The 17,564-nt window shown below is 37.0% G+C and overlaps 1 protein-coding gene and 1 pseudogene across 1 annotated transcript; one reads left to right on the top strand and one right to left on the bottom strand.

Moving 5' to 3' along the window:
• Positions 1-3,000: 3,000 nt before the first annotated feature.
• Positions 3,001-16,308, bottom strand: LOC146148410 (serine/threonine-protein kinase greatwall-like). Its single transcript, XM_083387030.1, has 20 exons — positions 16,062-16,308; positions 15,847-15,984; positions 15,571-15,710; positions 13,884-13,972; positions 13,477-13,583; positions 13,168-13,338; positions 12,128-12,251; positions 11,840-12,001; positions 11,430-11,587; positions 10,697-10,856; positions 10,039-10,142; positions 9,455-9,863; positions 7,302-7,385; positions 6,910-7,060; positions 6,227-6,313; positions 5,554-5,799; positions 4,689-5,257; positions 4,195-4,356; positions 3,822-3,923; positions 3,001-3,549 (listed from the first exon to the last, which is right to left on the bottom strand). The coding sequence occupies exons 1-20, from the start codon at positions 16,227-16,229 to the stop codon at positions 3,380-3,382; spliced, it is 3,501 nt and encodes a 1,166-aa protein (XP_083243156.1). The 5' UTR covers positions 16,230-16,308; the 3' UTR covers positions 3,001-3,379.
• Positions 7,866-8,571, top strand: LOC146148411 (uncharacterized; annotated as a pseudogene).
• Positions 16,309-17,564: the final 1,256 nt, after the last annotated feature.

Below are 17,564 nucleotides of genomic sequence, written 5' to 3'. Positions count from 1 at the left end.
AACTTCAACAACGATAAATCCTAAAACTAGAATTTAATGAAAAGCTAGATTTGTTGGTTTATTGCTGCAATGCTAAAGGCCACAGCTGTTAGTAGCATATTTTACATTACTAAACAACGCTAGCCTTGCTGGTTTAAATGACTCGTGGATGCCACAATTTATTGTTACCAAACTACGGCCCGCGTTTGAGGAAATTTTAAAACTTTTCACTAAAAAAAGGTGATATTTAAGGATTTGCGTGGACCAAATGCGGGTCGAGACTCACTACTCGCAACATGCTGATAAAAAAATTGACATGCTGATAAAAAAATTGATATTTTAAAAACACAGTCTTGATAAAACTTATATATATTATACAGGCCTAACTCTGTTTCGACTGACTCAAAAAAGACATCACTAAACTGTTTGTAATCAAGGTTCCGGTCAGGTACTTGTACAACCTCACTCGCAGATTGCTTTGGTATAAGACCTGCTGCTAACAAAACCAGGTGGATTGTTGTTAGAAGCTTGTTAAGGAAGTGTTGGTGCATCCTACTCAATAGTCTCATACTCACTCCCTGACGTGTTTATTTTCCCATTCATTAGCGAGGTTTCTTTGGCGCGTGTGTTAGTTTGGCTATATTATGAATTTCGAACGCAAAGCATTACAAAAAAACAGCTTACATAGCGCTCTTCAATAAAATGAGTCCCATCGGATTTTTAACAGATTATAAATGAAACAAACGTTTGTGAATAGCATAATTGGCATCAAGAATCTTGCGCACAAATTTCTGTCAATACAACACAATTAATATAAGCTTCGTTCTTTAAAGCAGCTGATATGGAGTTGAACTTTAACACATAGAAAGTATCATAATAGGACAAGTTACAGACTAGTAAGGATAGCGGTGAATCAGTGTGACTCTGCATTACTCGCCACGTCACCTAACATTACTCATGTATACGTCACTTGAACGGAAGCACGCCTATTTGGTCGGAGGTTGTCGCTATCGGCTTAACACTAGAATTACCGGTGCGGTCATTTTGACTGTTTTTGATTTTAAATCGTTTATATCTTCGCTTAGGGAAACTGTTAGAATATTGAGACTTCCTGACTTTTCCTAATTCTAGGTCACCTTTTAGTATGTATATTTTTAGTTTATTAGAATAACCACAGTACGAGATAGGAATCGATTTACTTAAATTATCGCTAAGGCTCATTTTGACCGTAAAGTAAATTCTAATTCCTACGAATAAAATCGCCTTAAACGATAGCCTTTTGTTGTGCTAGTACGGGGTTTCTCAACCATGGCCCTCGGCCCCCCTGGGGGCCACGGAGCTGTCATTGGAGGGCCACGAGCATAAGTCTGTAGAAATGTCGTGGTATTGCAAAACCGGTGTCACTATATTTTTAATTTTTTAGTTAGACTCAAACTTGTAGTGTTAAACCTTCTTTGGCCTATTGTAACCTGCTATTCATGTGAAATTTTGCAACAGTCGACCTTATAAGCTTGCAATTCTTTATCTTCTCGCCTAATTGCCAACTCTGTTACGTCACTTACAACCAACATTTGTGTTTTTCTAGTCTACGGTACTCAATTTTATTCTTCGGAACGTTTGTTTAACCAGCATTTTAATTAGTTTGTAAACCGCAAGTTAGAAAGATAACAGAACTAATACAGGCACGTTTAACATTTTTTTAAACAAAACGTCAAATAACGATATTAACATTTTGGCTCGAAGAGATAGATTTGTTGTTGTTCCATTGATTAAATTTTGTTGTAAAATTAATTGTGTTAAGTGGTTAAAGCAAGCTTAACAGAACGAAGACTAGTTGAATTGCACATACTTTCAGAGGTTTACTACAAAAAATAAGTTTTTACACAAAACGTAAACAAGGTTTTGTGTTATCAAATGTCGAAATTTCGCAAATGGTGCGAGAGTTACGTCTCTTTTGGCTTCACAAAAGATAGACGAGACGGCCATAATTGTGCGCAGTGTATGCACTGCTCGGTGGTGATGTCAAATGCGTCATGACTCATTACTACCCTCGAAACCTAAAAATCATCGTGATAAAAAACATTCCCAAAGAAAGAATGATGCCGCCACAATTTCTACCTAATTTTTTTATAATCGAGGGGGGGGCATGAGGATTAAAAGCCTTTCGAAGGGCCACAAGGCATAAAAGGTTGAGAACCACTGTGCTAGTATTTTAAAACCCCCATGGAACAATTGATGCAGTAGCTGGTAACAGTTAGTTGAGAGTCAAACAATTCTTATCAAAATTCGACGGAGGCAAAAAGTAATTCTAAACTAATGTGAACTGTCAACAACAAAAAACGGCCAAAATGTGTTGTGGATGCTGGATTTAGCTTGCGGAAAGTGTACAAGTTGTATGAAAGGTAAATAAGTGGAATGGTGCAGAGCGCTGCTAATTTTTTCGGACTCTTGTATGCTTTTGGAAAGCGCAACTGTGGTCCGTGTTACAAGCAGCATAATAAAAAATGACCGTTTAATATTTAAGATTATTATTTAAAAACGAATTGTTTTTAAATCACTTTCAAATGTTCATGTTAGTTGTTAAGAAAACAAAAAAAAAATTCCTTTTAGGCAGCTAAAGAGCAGGTTGAAGGCCTACAATGCACCAATTCGTAGATATGACATATAAAGTATATTTCAGAACATGATACTATAATGGAGCATACAGAGTATCAATCTCCTACTTACAACGCTTTTGGTCGCTCAATAGTGAAAGGTAACTTATAGCATGAAATTAAGCAAAATGATTACGCATTTTTTTCTTTTTTCAGACAAGCGGTTATTTTGACCGCTCGCGGTATTTTTAGGTGTGTCCACCACGCGGTAATTCTAGTGTTAAATAGGTGTAGCTGCTATACGGAGAAATAAAATGTTAAAACTATTGTATTCTTGCAACTATTCCTCAATAAAGTGCATACTGTATCATTGTGCTATCGTTTATTAAAGCGCCAAGCGCCTTTTTATTTGAGTAATAACGCACGCAAACGAAAAGTTCTATGCAGTGCTGATTGCAAAGAGGTAATCGTGTCGATGGTAATAAAAATAATGTAAAACAATAATTCGCGGAGAGAAACAATAAAACAGTACACAAGTTCTGAAAAACATAACAAAAAAGCGCAAATATAAATTCTACGAATAGCACCGCGTCAATGCAATAGTAAATTTATCGGGCACTCGAATTAATGTTGGTGTGTGAGCCACATTGGTAAATTGGAAATATCAAGACACACCAAAGAATCAGGGACCAGAATGTGATTTGTACGACGGCAGAAATAAACCAACCGATTTGTTTCACAAGTGTAATTATTGAAACAGTTCCTTTACGGTAGGCACCAAAAAAAAAAATACAACATTGTTGTAGTCATGCCAACAGCTGCGCATCTTCGTGCGCAGTGGATAGTTTGCGCGCGTTATTACGAGGATCAAAGTAACAGGTGTCTGTATCGTTTTCTGGTTGTGGAATAAATTCCGGGACAACTTCAAGTAGGTTGTTCCATGGAAGGTCGCCAAACATCGGATTGCTTCGAATTTCTTTGTTAAGATAAAAACATTTCATTAACAGTTTAGTATTCTAAAGTTTTGGCATTCGTTTACGGTGAAACCATCGTAAGTTTATCGTCGGTACTAGACTTTTTTCAGGTCATCACAACTTTTGATTATTATTAGTTTTTTTTAAATTAAAATAAATTAGACTTCAATTTTCTAGATTTTTTTCAGGTCATCACAACTTTTTTTTTTAATTGAAATGAACTTTAATTTTGCTCACTTGTAAACTAGGTTGTTTTTAACTGACAGTAATTTACCTTTTGATCCAGCTCGGTCGGGGACGTTTTTAGTGAGTAGCAGCTTGATTAATTTAATCGCGTCTTCTGACAAACTTTCGTCGCCTTCAGGCCAATCCATTTCTTAACAATAAATGAGTGAGAATGTGCATTAAAAACTAATCAGCTAACCAAGGGAAAATTGTATTTGATTTTTTTTTCATTTACTTGGTCACAAGTATTAAGAGTTGATGCAAAAAACACCTTGGCAATATTCAAATTTATAGAGTCATTAATGTGTAATTATATTAATCAAGAATAAAAAACGGAAACGTAACAGGTTTTAAGATATTGTGGTGTTATTATATTCAAACGTTAGTATTGAAAAGTATAAATTGGAATATTATTCATTTACCTCCTTTTAAAATATTTGAGAAAATTTTGTCGAGTGAGTCATCGGAAAAAGGCGTGACGCCGACGAGGAACTCGTAGAGACACACCCCCAGTGCCCACCAATCAACGCCCGGTCCGTGCGGTTGTTTTAGCAGCAGCTCTGGTGCTAAATAGTCCGGGGTGCCTATTGGAAATATATATAACTAACAACCACAAATTTGTGTGCAAATGATCAAATTTGTGTGCAAATGATCAAATTGGTGTGCAAATGAGCTTATAACGGGCGGAAATAACAAATCAAATTGAATATTGACTTTTGACAGTTTGCCTTACCAATTATATTAAGTGGGCGAAGTTGCCATCTTGGGTGGTATACCTGGGAAGTATGTTTTCTGATCTGCTTTATGGACAATGCTGCACAATAGTATTAGATCTCTTACCCAAGTAAAAGCAATGCTTTTCTTATATTCAGTGACTTGACTTTATTAAAAATATTGAAGATATGAAAACACTTGCCCCATATTCTGGATTCCATTTGAGAGTTTTTCCTTGGTTTTCTTAGGCTTCTGGGGGTGCGAAGCGGTGTGGGTCTGGGGGTGAACAGGCGGTTGACAGAAGGGGGCGCACCAAACTTCTGGAAATGATTTTTAGGGGTACACAGAGACGGGTGCAGCGACGGGGTTAAGAGCGATTGATGTTTGGGGGTGCGGGGCAAAAAGGGTGTTTGTTTTGGGGTGTGGAAGTTTACTTGAGCCTGGTTCCTCGCAAGGAGGGGGCTTCCAATAGGTTTCCGTAGCGGCGTCCGCATCACGGTAGATCTGATAAGGTTGTTGAATTGCGGTGTCTCGGAACCTCTCTGGGATGTCATATACGAAAGAGGAATTCCGTGATCTGGATCAAAATTCGACGAACTCATGTTTTCTTTGTCTTGCATTTCGCTACTTGTGTTGTCTTGACAAGTGAAGGGCAGCGCAGGGGGCAGCTCACTCTCGCTCTCTTGCGACGAGGTGGACGAGTCAAGTGGACTGTGAGAGGGCACGAACGGAACAGCGCCATCTTGCGTCAGGTCGTTCCAGCTTACAGATCTAGCATCGAAAATAGACTTGTTTAACATACAATATTTACTACACGTAAAGTAAAAGTAATTGTTGATTTCTAATCAATCGATTAGTTAGAAAGTAAGTTTTAAATGGCCAACAATTTATAACATAATTAATAGACCCAAACAAGCTTCGTCATGCAGCTGTAAAAACACGTTTTGTGTGGTCAACACAAAATACCAAAGCAACGGAAGGCACAGGAAATTCAATAGCAGTCCCAATCATTTAGGACCAAAACATCAAACGAAACGCATCTCGGTTTTCTGATTAACAACACCAACCTCGAGTTGCGCGACAGCCCAGCTTTCGCGTTGTTCGGGTGACGTAACGAGGTCTTGCGGTGATGACGTGGGCTGGACGGAAAGTCGTTTTCGAGCACCGGGCTGAGGATGCGTCGACTCTTGTTACCGGCTCCGATGTCGCTCCTGAAGCTGATGTGAGTCGGAGGTCGGATCGCAATCGGCGAGATGCTACCCACAACGCAGTGGTCAGGCTGAATCGACGAGTTGCACGATTTCGGTGAAACCCTAAACGGGAATATTAGCTAAGCCAGTGTTTCTTAATCAGGTAAATGGTTCACCCCAGGGTGAATAAAACTTTGGCAGGGGTGAATCAACCAAAATGGGTGAATAAGGGTGAACCGTAAGAAATGGATGATAGTTTGCGAGCCGGGCAGATATTCCGGGTGTTCAACCTGTTCAGTGAACAGGTGAGAATTTCCAAAAAGAGAAGGGTGAATGAAATCTGGAGATACATGCTAGGGGTGATCAGAACTAAAAAAGTTTAAGAAGCAATGAGCTAAGCTACAACGCACAACAATTCGGTATACCAGAAAAAAGCCAAGCGCACAAAACCATTCTATTTTTTAAAGCGTATCAATATTAAAAGAATTGGTACCTGCATTGTAACAGGAATTCGATATAAAACAGCTTTAGAAACTTTAATTTTACAAACCCGGTTGAGTCAAGTCCAATGATTCCGCTTTCCATACTCGTTCCTCGCTTCATGTCGTCTTGACTCGCGTCGTCAAGAAACGAGTCGCTAACGAGTTAAAAATACAGTTCAGTGTCACATTAGGGGTGGCCGGCCTTTTGTTTTCCACGTGACAATTTTTGTTTTATTTTCGAAATCACTAGGCTTTTGAAAATTTTGCCTTTAAATCAAGAAAACCGAAAAAAAAAATTGAGGAAAACGAGCATACTTGGCAGTTACAAAGGCAATGTATAATTCTTTTATATAAGTATAGTTCGGACGGACAGAAAGCAGTAGTTGTTGAGGAAGGGATTTCATAAAAACAATATAAATATTTTTTGGTTAACTATATTTGCAAGGATAACGAAAATTTGCACATACGCGAAATCATAACTCGTTTTAACGAAATTTTTCGTATTTCATAGTTTTACGAGCGGGTATGTTTAATCTTGTGTTAAAGGAAATAGTGCCCGACTGCTTGCAATTCAGCATAGGTTGGCCAGTGGCCACCCATACTTAGTGTGATGTCAATTAATTATCGCTAAATCCCTGTACAGTACTAATACAAACACCATGCAGTGCAAATATGCAATAAAAATTAGGTTGTATATAAAAGTTATCTTTTATAAGCCTATATTACTTTTTTAAAATAATACTTGTTTAACCTGAGAGGAAGTTTGGCAATGAAAGATTCTTCGCTGTCAACTCTCCCCCTCATCACTTCGACCGATTCGTCATGTGCGGGGGTGGAGTGCTTAATGACGTCACTGGAGGGGTAGTGCAGGTGGTGCGGGTCGGGAGAGGAATGGTATATCCCTGGGACAAAGCGGCATAAAACAAAACAAGATAACACGACAGCGGCGCACATATTATGTAGTTATTTTTTTAAATGTGATGGTAGACAACTCGTCGGAATATTCTAATTAAAAAATGAGGAAATGAAAGGCTGTTTATATGTTGAAACTAAGCAATAGTACTTAAAATTTCTACCAAAAGTAAATCCTTATGACCCTTACTCATTTAAAAAAACGGTTGCTGCAAAGGAAAAATAACATACCCCTTCCCCCTTGTTGCTTGTCTGGCGAACCAGTTTCGACATCTGAAGAAAAAATACTTCCAACTTCAGATTCACTGAAATCCGCTAATACATACAAAATAAATAAAACAGTGTTTTAGCGTTATTACAAAATCAAAAAATTATAATAAAAACAACAACTGTAAAAGAGTATAATATGCAATATATGAAAAATTTGCATGCTTTATCGAACGTTTGTAATTAAACAGGTCCATCACATTCTTATTAACATATAGGTTGTCATACTTTTATTTCAATGTATTTGGCTTTTTGGTAAAAAGTTTGAAACCATTCTGTTTGATGTTGCCGAATTGGAAAAATGGCAGACCCCTTTAATGTTTAAAACAGATAAAATTGAAAATTTGTGGAACATTAATTACCAAAAAATATTTCATCGACTCTCGAGTATAATAATTTATCATTTGATCGCTTAAAATAATTATTCGAAATAGTTTAATGGTGAAAATAATGGCCCAAATAGACATAAAAAGCGACATGCTTTATTATTCAAACGTTTCGGCAAATGCTCATGCCATCATCAGTGATATGAAGGCCACATCAGTTACACCCGTTTATATACACTTTAGTCGCCAAACCATTTCAATACCAATTTCACTTCGTGTACCATTTCAACACAAAGTCAACCTTGCCTGTTCGCTGTTAAATAGAGCATACAGGATTGAGGATAACTATAATAACATGCATGGGGGAATTTATGCGCATCCAGGGCTTTCTACTTCAAAATGGGTAAATGGCTAAGTCCACAGATTTGTATTCCAGCACCAAATTTAGTTGTATCAGACTGCCATACCTTGGCGACATCAACCACCGCATACAGAAAGAACTCTTAAGTTTTATCCTTAAAGCCACAGACGGAAAGGTCCGTGTACGCCTTTTCCACCAAACACAGAAGCTTGTGAAGGCGTTTGTGCATAAAGACATGCAAGGATTGCTCAACCGATCTTCGGTTGTTTACAGACTGAAATGTTCTTGTGGAAAAATCTACATTGGGGAAACCAGGCGAAACCTTGGAACGCAAGTTTATGAACAACAACGAAGCGAAACGTCCGAGGTGTGTCAACACCTTCAGGCCAACAAAGACGATGTAGTGGACTTTATACACCCGGAAGTGCTTTGAACAGCAAGGGACCGCTATCGACTAATGTTACTGGAATCAATTTCCATTCAACGCTATAAACCGGAATTAAACGTTGATTCTAAGTCGGTTCCACTGAATTTGTTTAATACCTAATTAACTTATTGCGTATTTTTGATGTGACGTACTGTCCTACTATTGTTTCTTTTGCTTGTAAATATATTGTATGTCGTAGTTGCTATGTATCTGTTTCGTGAGACGCACACTCGCAGGTGGCTTACACCTCGCTTCTGCGCACCTTTTTATCTATCGTTTTTGCGACGCTTGTTTCGCACCTTTTTATCATTCCTTTGTGCGACTAAAGTGTATATAAACGGGTGCAACTGATGTGGCCTTCATATCACTGATGATGGCATGAGCATTTGCATTTGCTGAAACGTTTGAATAATAAAGCATGTCGCTTTTTATGTCTATTTGGGCCGTTATTTTCACCATTAAACTTATGAACAGATCCGTATATAGTGTTCCGAAATAGTTTTTTTTAACAACACTATACTTTCGGGCGATTTTCGCCTCTAAAACATACAACAATGGCTTCAACAAATACGCCAAAGCGGAACGGGAGACTATCCATACGCTCGAAATTCATGAAATTCCATAGTAAAACCATCTCTTGGCTGCTGGATAATCTGGGCTACTGTTCCAATAAAAAAATAAAAAAAGTGTAACGTTTTCATTTTCCAAATGCTATTACACGCCCGCAATGTCCTCTTACAACATTTAAGTGGGGCCGTAAAACTACAAAACTTGAAAAGAAATGTAATTCGTAAATTTTTTGCGACTTTGGCGAATTGAATTATAAAGATGCTCGTTTTGCTATTTGCTGTCTTGGATTTAGCTCAGATGTCTACTCTTGATTGACCTATACTTTGTGGGTGTGCTGTGCCGCCCAACTTTTCAGCCCTGTTGGTGTTTCGCCTATCAAAAAAGGTTGCGGAAAACTGTTCTTGACAATAAACTAAGAACGAAAGTTTCTCACCGTTTGAAGTGGAGTGGGTGTTGTTTTTGCGGTCGTCGAACGACAGTTCTCGCAAGCTCATGTCCATGTCCGAAATGCTTTTTTCCAGCGATTCGCTTCGACTGCGAACTCCTGAGCCATTGGATGACGCAAGCGAAACTTTGCTGTGATCGTGCAGCGGAACGCTGATTGGCTGAGGGTCATCACGTGACGGGCTGCTTTCTGTCCTCTGTGTAGCAGCGTCCGTTTGCTTATTTGACGAGTTTGAATGTTTTATCGGTACGCTGGAAGAAGCATTCCCGGCCGACTCCAATTTACAATTGACATCTTCCTTGTGACCACGGCATATTACGTCTTTATCGGAACCCGGAGTTTTTGATTTGAGGTTGGACGGATTGTTGTCATCGAACACAGGTTGGATTTTACCAATCTTAGGAAATAAAATTTGGTTGTGCGCGTGTTTTATTTGTAAACCATTCCACAATAAAAGATCAAAAATAGAAGGAAATTTCTCATGTAATTAATAGAGTTCCTTAAAAGATACTGCAAACAAATTATAGCTAGATTTCGTATGGTATAATCTTTAATGGTTAGTTGAAACTCACGTTTGTACGTAAGTGCATAGCATCAATGTCGGTTGTCAGTCCGGAGTGGTGATAAGAGTGAATCTTGCGGCGTTTCGAAGGCTGGCCAGGGTACTTCGGCTGATCTAAACCATATGAAAAAACAAATATTTAGAGCACTGGTTCAGGTTTTTTTAATATCATACAAAGTCTACAGAGAAATTAATTATACAGAAAACATTTGGCATTTGTCGATTACATATCAACTGGACAACATAAAATTACGTAAGATGATTCTTCATTGCGCGCGGAAAATTTCAGCTTATTTGGTTTAAATTGTCTAAACTTTATTCTAAGAGACAATTCGGGAACAAAAAATGCACATCGCTTGTGGTCGATACATTGTTTTTTCATCAAGATGATTTTTACAAAGATTTGGTGAGGGCCATGGACTCTTCACTGTTCATAGAAAACAAGAGAAAAGTCTAGTCACTTAAAAATCCAGAGGCAAAACACAGGACAGCACAGAATCAAAAATGACACTAAGGGAAGCAACAAGCAATAAAAGTTGCTATACAAAGAGTTTAATATTGCAGTATAGTTCGAGCCCCGCTAAGAATTGGCCTGAAATTTGGCATTGTTATCTGTCATTAATTACAAATTCGAAGAGCTCTTAAGTTTACGCACGAAATATACCAACCGAAATTCATTGGACTGGGTGGTAGAGCCGAACCTTCGGAGAAATACCTCCTTGGAGTTTGTCCGCTGTCGACCATCATCAGAGACGTGTTTCTCTCGTCGTCCGAAGAGTTACGTCGTTGTTTTCGCGAGTTCGTCACCGCTTCATCGTCGCTCTTGCACTGAGATGAAAATAAAACGGTATGAGTGTCACACTTACAGACAAAGATGATTTTGGCATTTAACACATGCTGCTTAAGAATGTAAATACAAATCTTGTAGCATTGCAACAAAATAGTATGCTAAAGACAGGCATCGTTACCATATAAGGAATTAAAATAAAACAATATTGTTCCTGTTGTTGAAACTTTGCAAACATAAAAGGTCTTGGCATTTAACACATGCTGCTTAAGAATGTAAATACAAATCTTGTAGCATTGCAACAAAATAGTATGCTAAAGACAGGCATCGTTACCACATAAGGAATTAAAATAAAACAATATTGTTCCTGTTGTTGAAACTTTGCAAACATAAAGAGGTCGATACAAGCTCGTATCAAAACGTCTTAATAACCAAGATGATGTCCATCTACTCGACCTTTTTGGCCTTGCAATTTACTATCAAGCTACATTACAGATCCGTGCATAGTGTATCCAACCTACTAAAGAGGTAGAATTTATACAAAAAACATTACTGAATTTTAAAAGCTTGTGGTAAATTTCCAAACTCGAACATATAAATTAGGCAAATCTCACCCCAAACACGTCATCTTGGCTCGTGTCCCCTTGAGCGCCTACGTTCTGCTTGTTAGAATTCAACCTTCGGTTGTACGACCTTCCTCCGTCGGACGAAACTGACGACTCGTAGGAAACTGCGTTAATGGTCGCCGCCAAACATGTTGGCGATATGCAATCTGGCAACAAAGTTACTTACTATATGGGTTACGGCAACACTTTCCTTAGTTTGGTGGTTTTTGTTTACAAAGCTCTGTAGGCATGCTTGACAAAGGAGTTTAAAAAATACTTTTCACCTGCCCGAAATTTTGCAAGGACAAAATAACAGCTTCGTTTAAATCTGTGATTAGCACGCTTTTGTGTCACAACGTTTTGTATTACCACATGCATGTAGGACAACGCTACCCTATAATGTTTTATGGATGACTTACTCATTACGTTTTCGTGCCTTGCCGCGAAATGCCTTCCATTAGGCCTAAGGCGGTTCTTTACGCTTCCTGGAGTTCCCTGGACCAAGCTGTGCTTCTCGGATTCTTCTAGTGGCGAAAGCAGATCCCGGACGGTTGTGATTGAACCTGACATTGAACCAATGCCTAAAATACAGACACACTGTCAGTGTCAAGACAGGTTAAACTATGCGATAAACGTTTAAAGTTTAAAAGTATATTGTATCCTGCCATATTTTTTTTATTTTTTTTAGGTTAACATATAAGGCTTACCTCTGTCTCTCATCAGCACCATTCGCGCAGGAGTATCCGTAATCTCAGAATTTTCTTTGTTTATTCCATCTGGAGGAGTAGTTTTAATGTCAGCATTTGGCGACGTGTCTCCAGTCCTTGCTGCCTGCAAATAATATAGTTATTATTGGGGCGATTATTTTTTGACTTCGCAAAAAAACGTCAAACTTTACATGTTCAACATTGTTATTATTTAAAGCGAAAATTGTTTACAAAAATGCACAAATTTAACAAAAACAGTACTGAGCTTTTTAAGATTGTCGCTTAGTTAAAAATATTATTAAAATTTAGTTTTGAATTACAACCAACAACATTTAAATTAGATTTATCTTCATTAGGGCAATATCTAAGCAATATCCATACGCATGCCGACAGACTAAACCACTTAACTACACAGCTTTAGGTTCAGCTTGAACTTTGTTTTTGTTTCAGATAGTTGCGTATCTATGATTTTTTCAAATGTTTTGTACAGCATTTGTTGTGCGTTTTTTGGATGGTGAATTACAAAAATGTCACCAGGCTGGCAGAATCTTGCCAGCCTTCTGGTGACAAGCATTTTTGGCCAAGTTCGTCATTTTTTTAATCACAGCCCTAGCCCATAACCCTAAGTTAAATGATTTGTTTGCCTAAGAAATGTATGAACACTGCCATGTTTAGGTAATAAACAAGGTTAACATGGGTATTGTTATGGGTATTAAAGATTTTATCAAATCAAATGCTTTTGTTGTTGCCACATTACAAACACATCTACTGTTATTAAAGGATAAAGTATTGGTGAAATTATGGCAGCCTCTGTACCAGTCACGATTTATATACCAGTCACGATTACCTAAATTAATTTCTTCACTTCAAACTAACAAGAATTTTTTGTGTAATTATTAACACTACCTTTCATTAACAAAAATGTTTGCAAGCGTAATAAAACTCATAAACAGCCAGTAATTACCCCTATGGAGTACAAGGGTTTTATAAATCAAGAACTTCATGTTTGGCTTAGCTTTTTACAAAATATACCTATTGACCTGTGTTTGATTTTCTTTTCCAGAAATAAGGGGGCTATTGACAGAAGGAAGATATCCCTTATTTGTCTGTAGCTCATCAAAAGAAAACCTTCTAGCACCAAGTCGGAGAGCTTGACTTTTGCGTCCGGTAAAAGCTGGACTGGCAAAACTTTTACTTGAAGGGGAGTTTTGCTGAAACCAGTTTAAAAAAACTTTAAAAAATAAACAAAACAGGGTACAAGTACTTAATGTTGATTAAAGATGGTTTCTACTAAATGCCTATTACATTTAGGTAGAACAAATTGATTGAAGTTATAAAAAATCTCTTACAAAATTAAAGTTGGTGATTAAAGACAGAACTTGTCCGGGTGTGCGGAAGTAATCCTTGTTCATTAATCGTGATGAAGGAGTCTTTACCACATCTGACATGTTCAGGTCTATGTTTAAAATATTCAGATATATAGAAAGGATATTTACTTTTTTCTAAGGAAAATATGAATAAATTAATGATACAAGAATTCTACAAAGAAAATATCAGATCACATACTAGCTACAAATGATACGAAATGAAATAAATGTTGAGTGGTTAATTTTGTGTGGGTTTTATTTCTGTACTAAAACCCACTTTAAAAGTATTTGATGTAATTATTTTTATCCAGAGTTATGGCACAAGTTAAACAATTTTCCATTCCGGTTAAACAGTCGATACTTTAAACCTAAAATTGAAAATGGCTTACCTCTATCTAATGATACAGTAGACAGACCAAAATCAGTCAGCTTAATGTGCCCCTTTGCAGTGATAAGCATATTATCTGGTTTCAAGTCTCTGAAAAATAACATTCAAGTAATACTAAACAGCAAATCAATAAATAAGATAAACTATTCATTTATCCTCTGGTAGTAAATTAGCCTACAGTTTAGAATTCATAGTGAAAACTAGATTATGAAGCATTGCATTGCAACGTAGGCTAGCATTTTATCCAAAGATGCATTAACCCATTAGCTAAGCCTGAAATAGACAGAACTACCAACCTGTTTTTTTAACTTTATTCTGTCATTTTACAACAAGCTGTGACCTTCGGACTCCTAATACGATAAGAAAACGTCAATCCAAAGCAAAATCTTTAAATCGCAAACAACATAAAACAAATTGCCCCTTCAGTAGAACTTTGTAAAAAACTTGCAAGCCATTAAAAATAATATGGGTATGCAACAAAACATTTTGCGCATGCTTTGCTCGCAAGGTCTTACAGGTGTGCTATGAAAGTATCGGTTAAACGCTTCACTATTCAGTATGGTGTATAATAATCTAGTATTGTGAAAGTATTATATTGTTCATTGACAGACAGCGCTTGGATCATTTCTTTGTTGTGAGCAGTAGTTTGGCATACCATATGTTGTCTTACATCTTTTTTGAAAACGCATTTGCAATTTGTTGCGACAAAATTATGATACGCAACACATTGTTTCAATAATGAAATAAGAAAAAGCTATTTGATTGCCTATAGCAGTGCTTGTCAACCTTTTTTCTTGATGGTACACCCATTTTACGTTTACTCAAAGTTTATACACCCCAGTCCACGCAATACACCTAATCTGTAGTAATCCTAATCGGAATAAATATAAGCAGGACTGCAAAACCTAATGCGAGGATTGTTGCTGAATTTTTTTAGTTAATTGTGCGAACCTATTGCTCCTATCATAAGCGTATAAACATCCTTAATAGAATTTCTGGTTTGGTTTCAATTTTAACAACAGCAGAACATCATTGCTCGCAAAGGTATGTCGTGGACATACGAACATTCGAACAAGGATGGAAATCGCCTTTTCACGGTGATTTCGGTATTTATGTTGAGAAGTGATACCAAAAAATCCCTATAGTTTTTAAACTGTTTAAACTCTGCCTTTTGAACCAAATATGATTGTAGTTCAATAAGTTCACTGATTAAGTAGCCCATGTTACTCTTCCAAATACGGAATGCGTTACCAAAATATGTGGCTGGCCCGCAGTGAGCTTTAGTTTTTAACCCAAACCACAAAACATTCAGTTGCAGGCTTTAGAAATTGCTTCAGTGCATCATTGCAACTATATTTTGCTCTTAACTAGTATGTTACAAACTTTTAATTCAGATATCCTTAAGTTACTATTTTGTGCTGTCAAACCTTAATCGTGTACAGCAAAAACTGCAGATGCCTACCAAAGTGGTACACCCTGGGGTGTACGATACACCTGGTTGAAAAGCACTGGCCTAAAGTTCTGTTACAATTTGTTCTTGATTATAAGTGAGAATTTTGTACTTAAAATGCCCAGGAATTTTGAAAGTTTGGCACCTGTGATTTCATCGTACATGTTTATTTTATATTTGCTAAAATATTAAAACTATTTAATGATGCTTTTCCACAAAGTGTAAAAAAAGAAAGTACCTGTGTACAATTCCATGTTTGTGGAGATATTCAAGGGCCAAGGTGACTTCGGCAGTATACAGAACAGCCATGGATTGATCAAAATATCCAAGCACAGACAATAATGACTTGACATCACCACCGATTATGTATTCCATAATCTAATCACAAATACACCTTGTCTCACCCAAATAATAAAACACATCATTTGAAAAATGATAGCACACAAGATATAAAATTACATAAAAAAGGTAAAAAATATTCGGGTAACTCAGTTCTTTAATTTTTTTTTGTTACCAGATATATATCCATTGCAGTTTCCAGTGAATAAAACAGATGTACAATGAATGGACTTTTGCTGAGAGCCATTGCCTTACGCTCACACAAAACATTTTTTGTCATGTTTTTTAAGATCATTTTGCTTTTCTTCATAACCTAATAGAAATGAACAACACTTAAATTTATTTAAAAAAAGCAAATAGTAATTTAATACATGTTGTAGTATTCCAAACCTTGACAGCATATAAGTGGTTGTCCGTCTTTCGTTTCCCAATGTAAACCTGACCAAAAGCACCTTGACTTATTGGCTTAACAATAACAAAGTCATCCACATTTGGTGGGCGTGGTATGGGAATTGATATGTCTGGAATATTGTCATTGTTTGGGGTTGTACTGCTCATCGTTTTTGAATTTGGATCCAATCTTGTGTTTCATTTCAATTTACAAAAAGTGAAGACAAATATGTATACACATCATGGACAGCTTTTCAATGAATCTGTTCAATGCAATAAACAAATTGATAGGAATAGGTGTGCCTCTAATACCAACAATTTAAATACTCTAGATTTTAGAAAGGCATCAAACTGTGTTGCATTAGTGAAGACCAACAAAAGCAAAACTATTTTGTCTGAAGCATTTTAGGGTTGAGATAATGCACTGGTTGACAAGCCACTCGCCGACAGACTGGCCTAATTTATTGGTGTGTGACAAATTAAGAGAAGCACAAAGACTGAAGGCCATATGTTTACTTAAAATGTTTATATTACTACTGGGTAGGTTAAACAATGTGAAAAGCAATAGGATTGGACAAAACAGTCAAGTATTGCTATAAATATAAATCAGTAAAATATACAAGTATAAGAATTGGTGCTAAATTAAAAAAAAAACATCAACTACAGTTAAGTGTGTGGCGCTGGGCTAAAATCCTACCAGAGCGTTGAAACAATTATTAAAGTCAACGAACATCATTAGGGTGCAGATTAACATTGGGGCGTGGTGGATCAAAATCAAGTATCATTATATTTATCATTTAATAATATTGCTTAACCTTTTTCCCTAACCCAAATAATGTTCGTTGCTTTATTAACTGTTTCAACGCTGTGGTAGGATTTAACGGCGCTGGTCTAGAATCCTACCACATTGTTGAAATAATTCTTAAGCAATGCTCAATATGTGGGTTAGGGTGTCGGTTAGTGTTTGGGTGAGGGTGGGTCAAGTATTATTATTTAATACTATTATTTGACTCATCCACACCCAAACGCTAACCGGCACCCTAACCCAAATAATGTTCGTTGTGGTAGGATTCTAGACGAGCGCCGGATTTAACTGTAGTTGATGTTTTTTTTTTTAATTTAGCACCAATTCTTATACTTGTATATTTTACTGATTTATATATTTTTTTTATATTTTGACCAGTGCCAAGTGCGTTAAATACAGGAACTGTGGCAATTTGAAAAACATAATCTAAAAATCTAGACCAGTGTCCAGTCCATTTAACGTGGTACACTGGGTGCTGAAAAATCAAACAAATTATCATTAAATGCTACGGTTGCTACCCTACCACAACGTAGGGCACCTTACCGTAAACTAAGAGCTGAAATCTGGTAAAGTACAATAACTTTAAAACCTAATAATGCAAACTCGGCATTCGCACTGAGTTTGAATACAAATAACGCGAGCTTTGCCAATCAGGGTTTAAGGGCTGGGAGAGCAAACAAAACAAAACATTCTTCAAA

Source organism: Ascidiella aspersa, chromosome 4, assembly GCF_963924565.1.
Source record: "Ascidiella aspersa chromosome 4, kaAscAspe10.2, whole genome shotgun sequence".
NCBI lineage: Eukaryota > Metazoa > Chordata > Ascidiacea > Phlebobranchia > Ascidiidae > Ascidiella > Ascidiella aspersa.
This window is presented reverse-complemented; position numbering and strand designations above follow the sequence as displayed.

Coding starts and splice junctions, on each gene's coding strand:
- LOC146148410 (XM_083387030.1), bottom strand. CDS start 16,229: ATGAGCAGTACAACCCCAAACAATGACAATATTCCAGACATATCAATT. Junction 13,584..13,883: donor TACTGTATCATTAGATAGAG/GTAAGCCATTTT, acceptor TTTTAAACATAG/ACCTGAACATGTCAGATGTG. Junction 7,061..7,301: donor CAAGCAACAAGGGGGAAGGG/GTATGTTATTTT, acceptor GCTTTGTCCCAG/GGATATACCATTCCTCTCCC.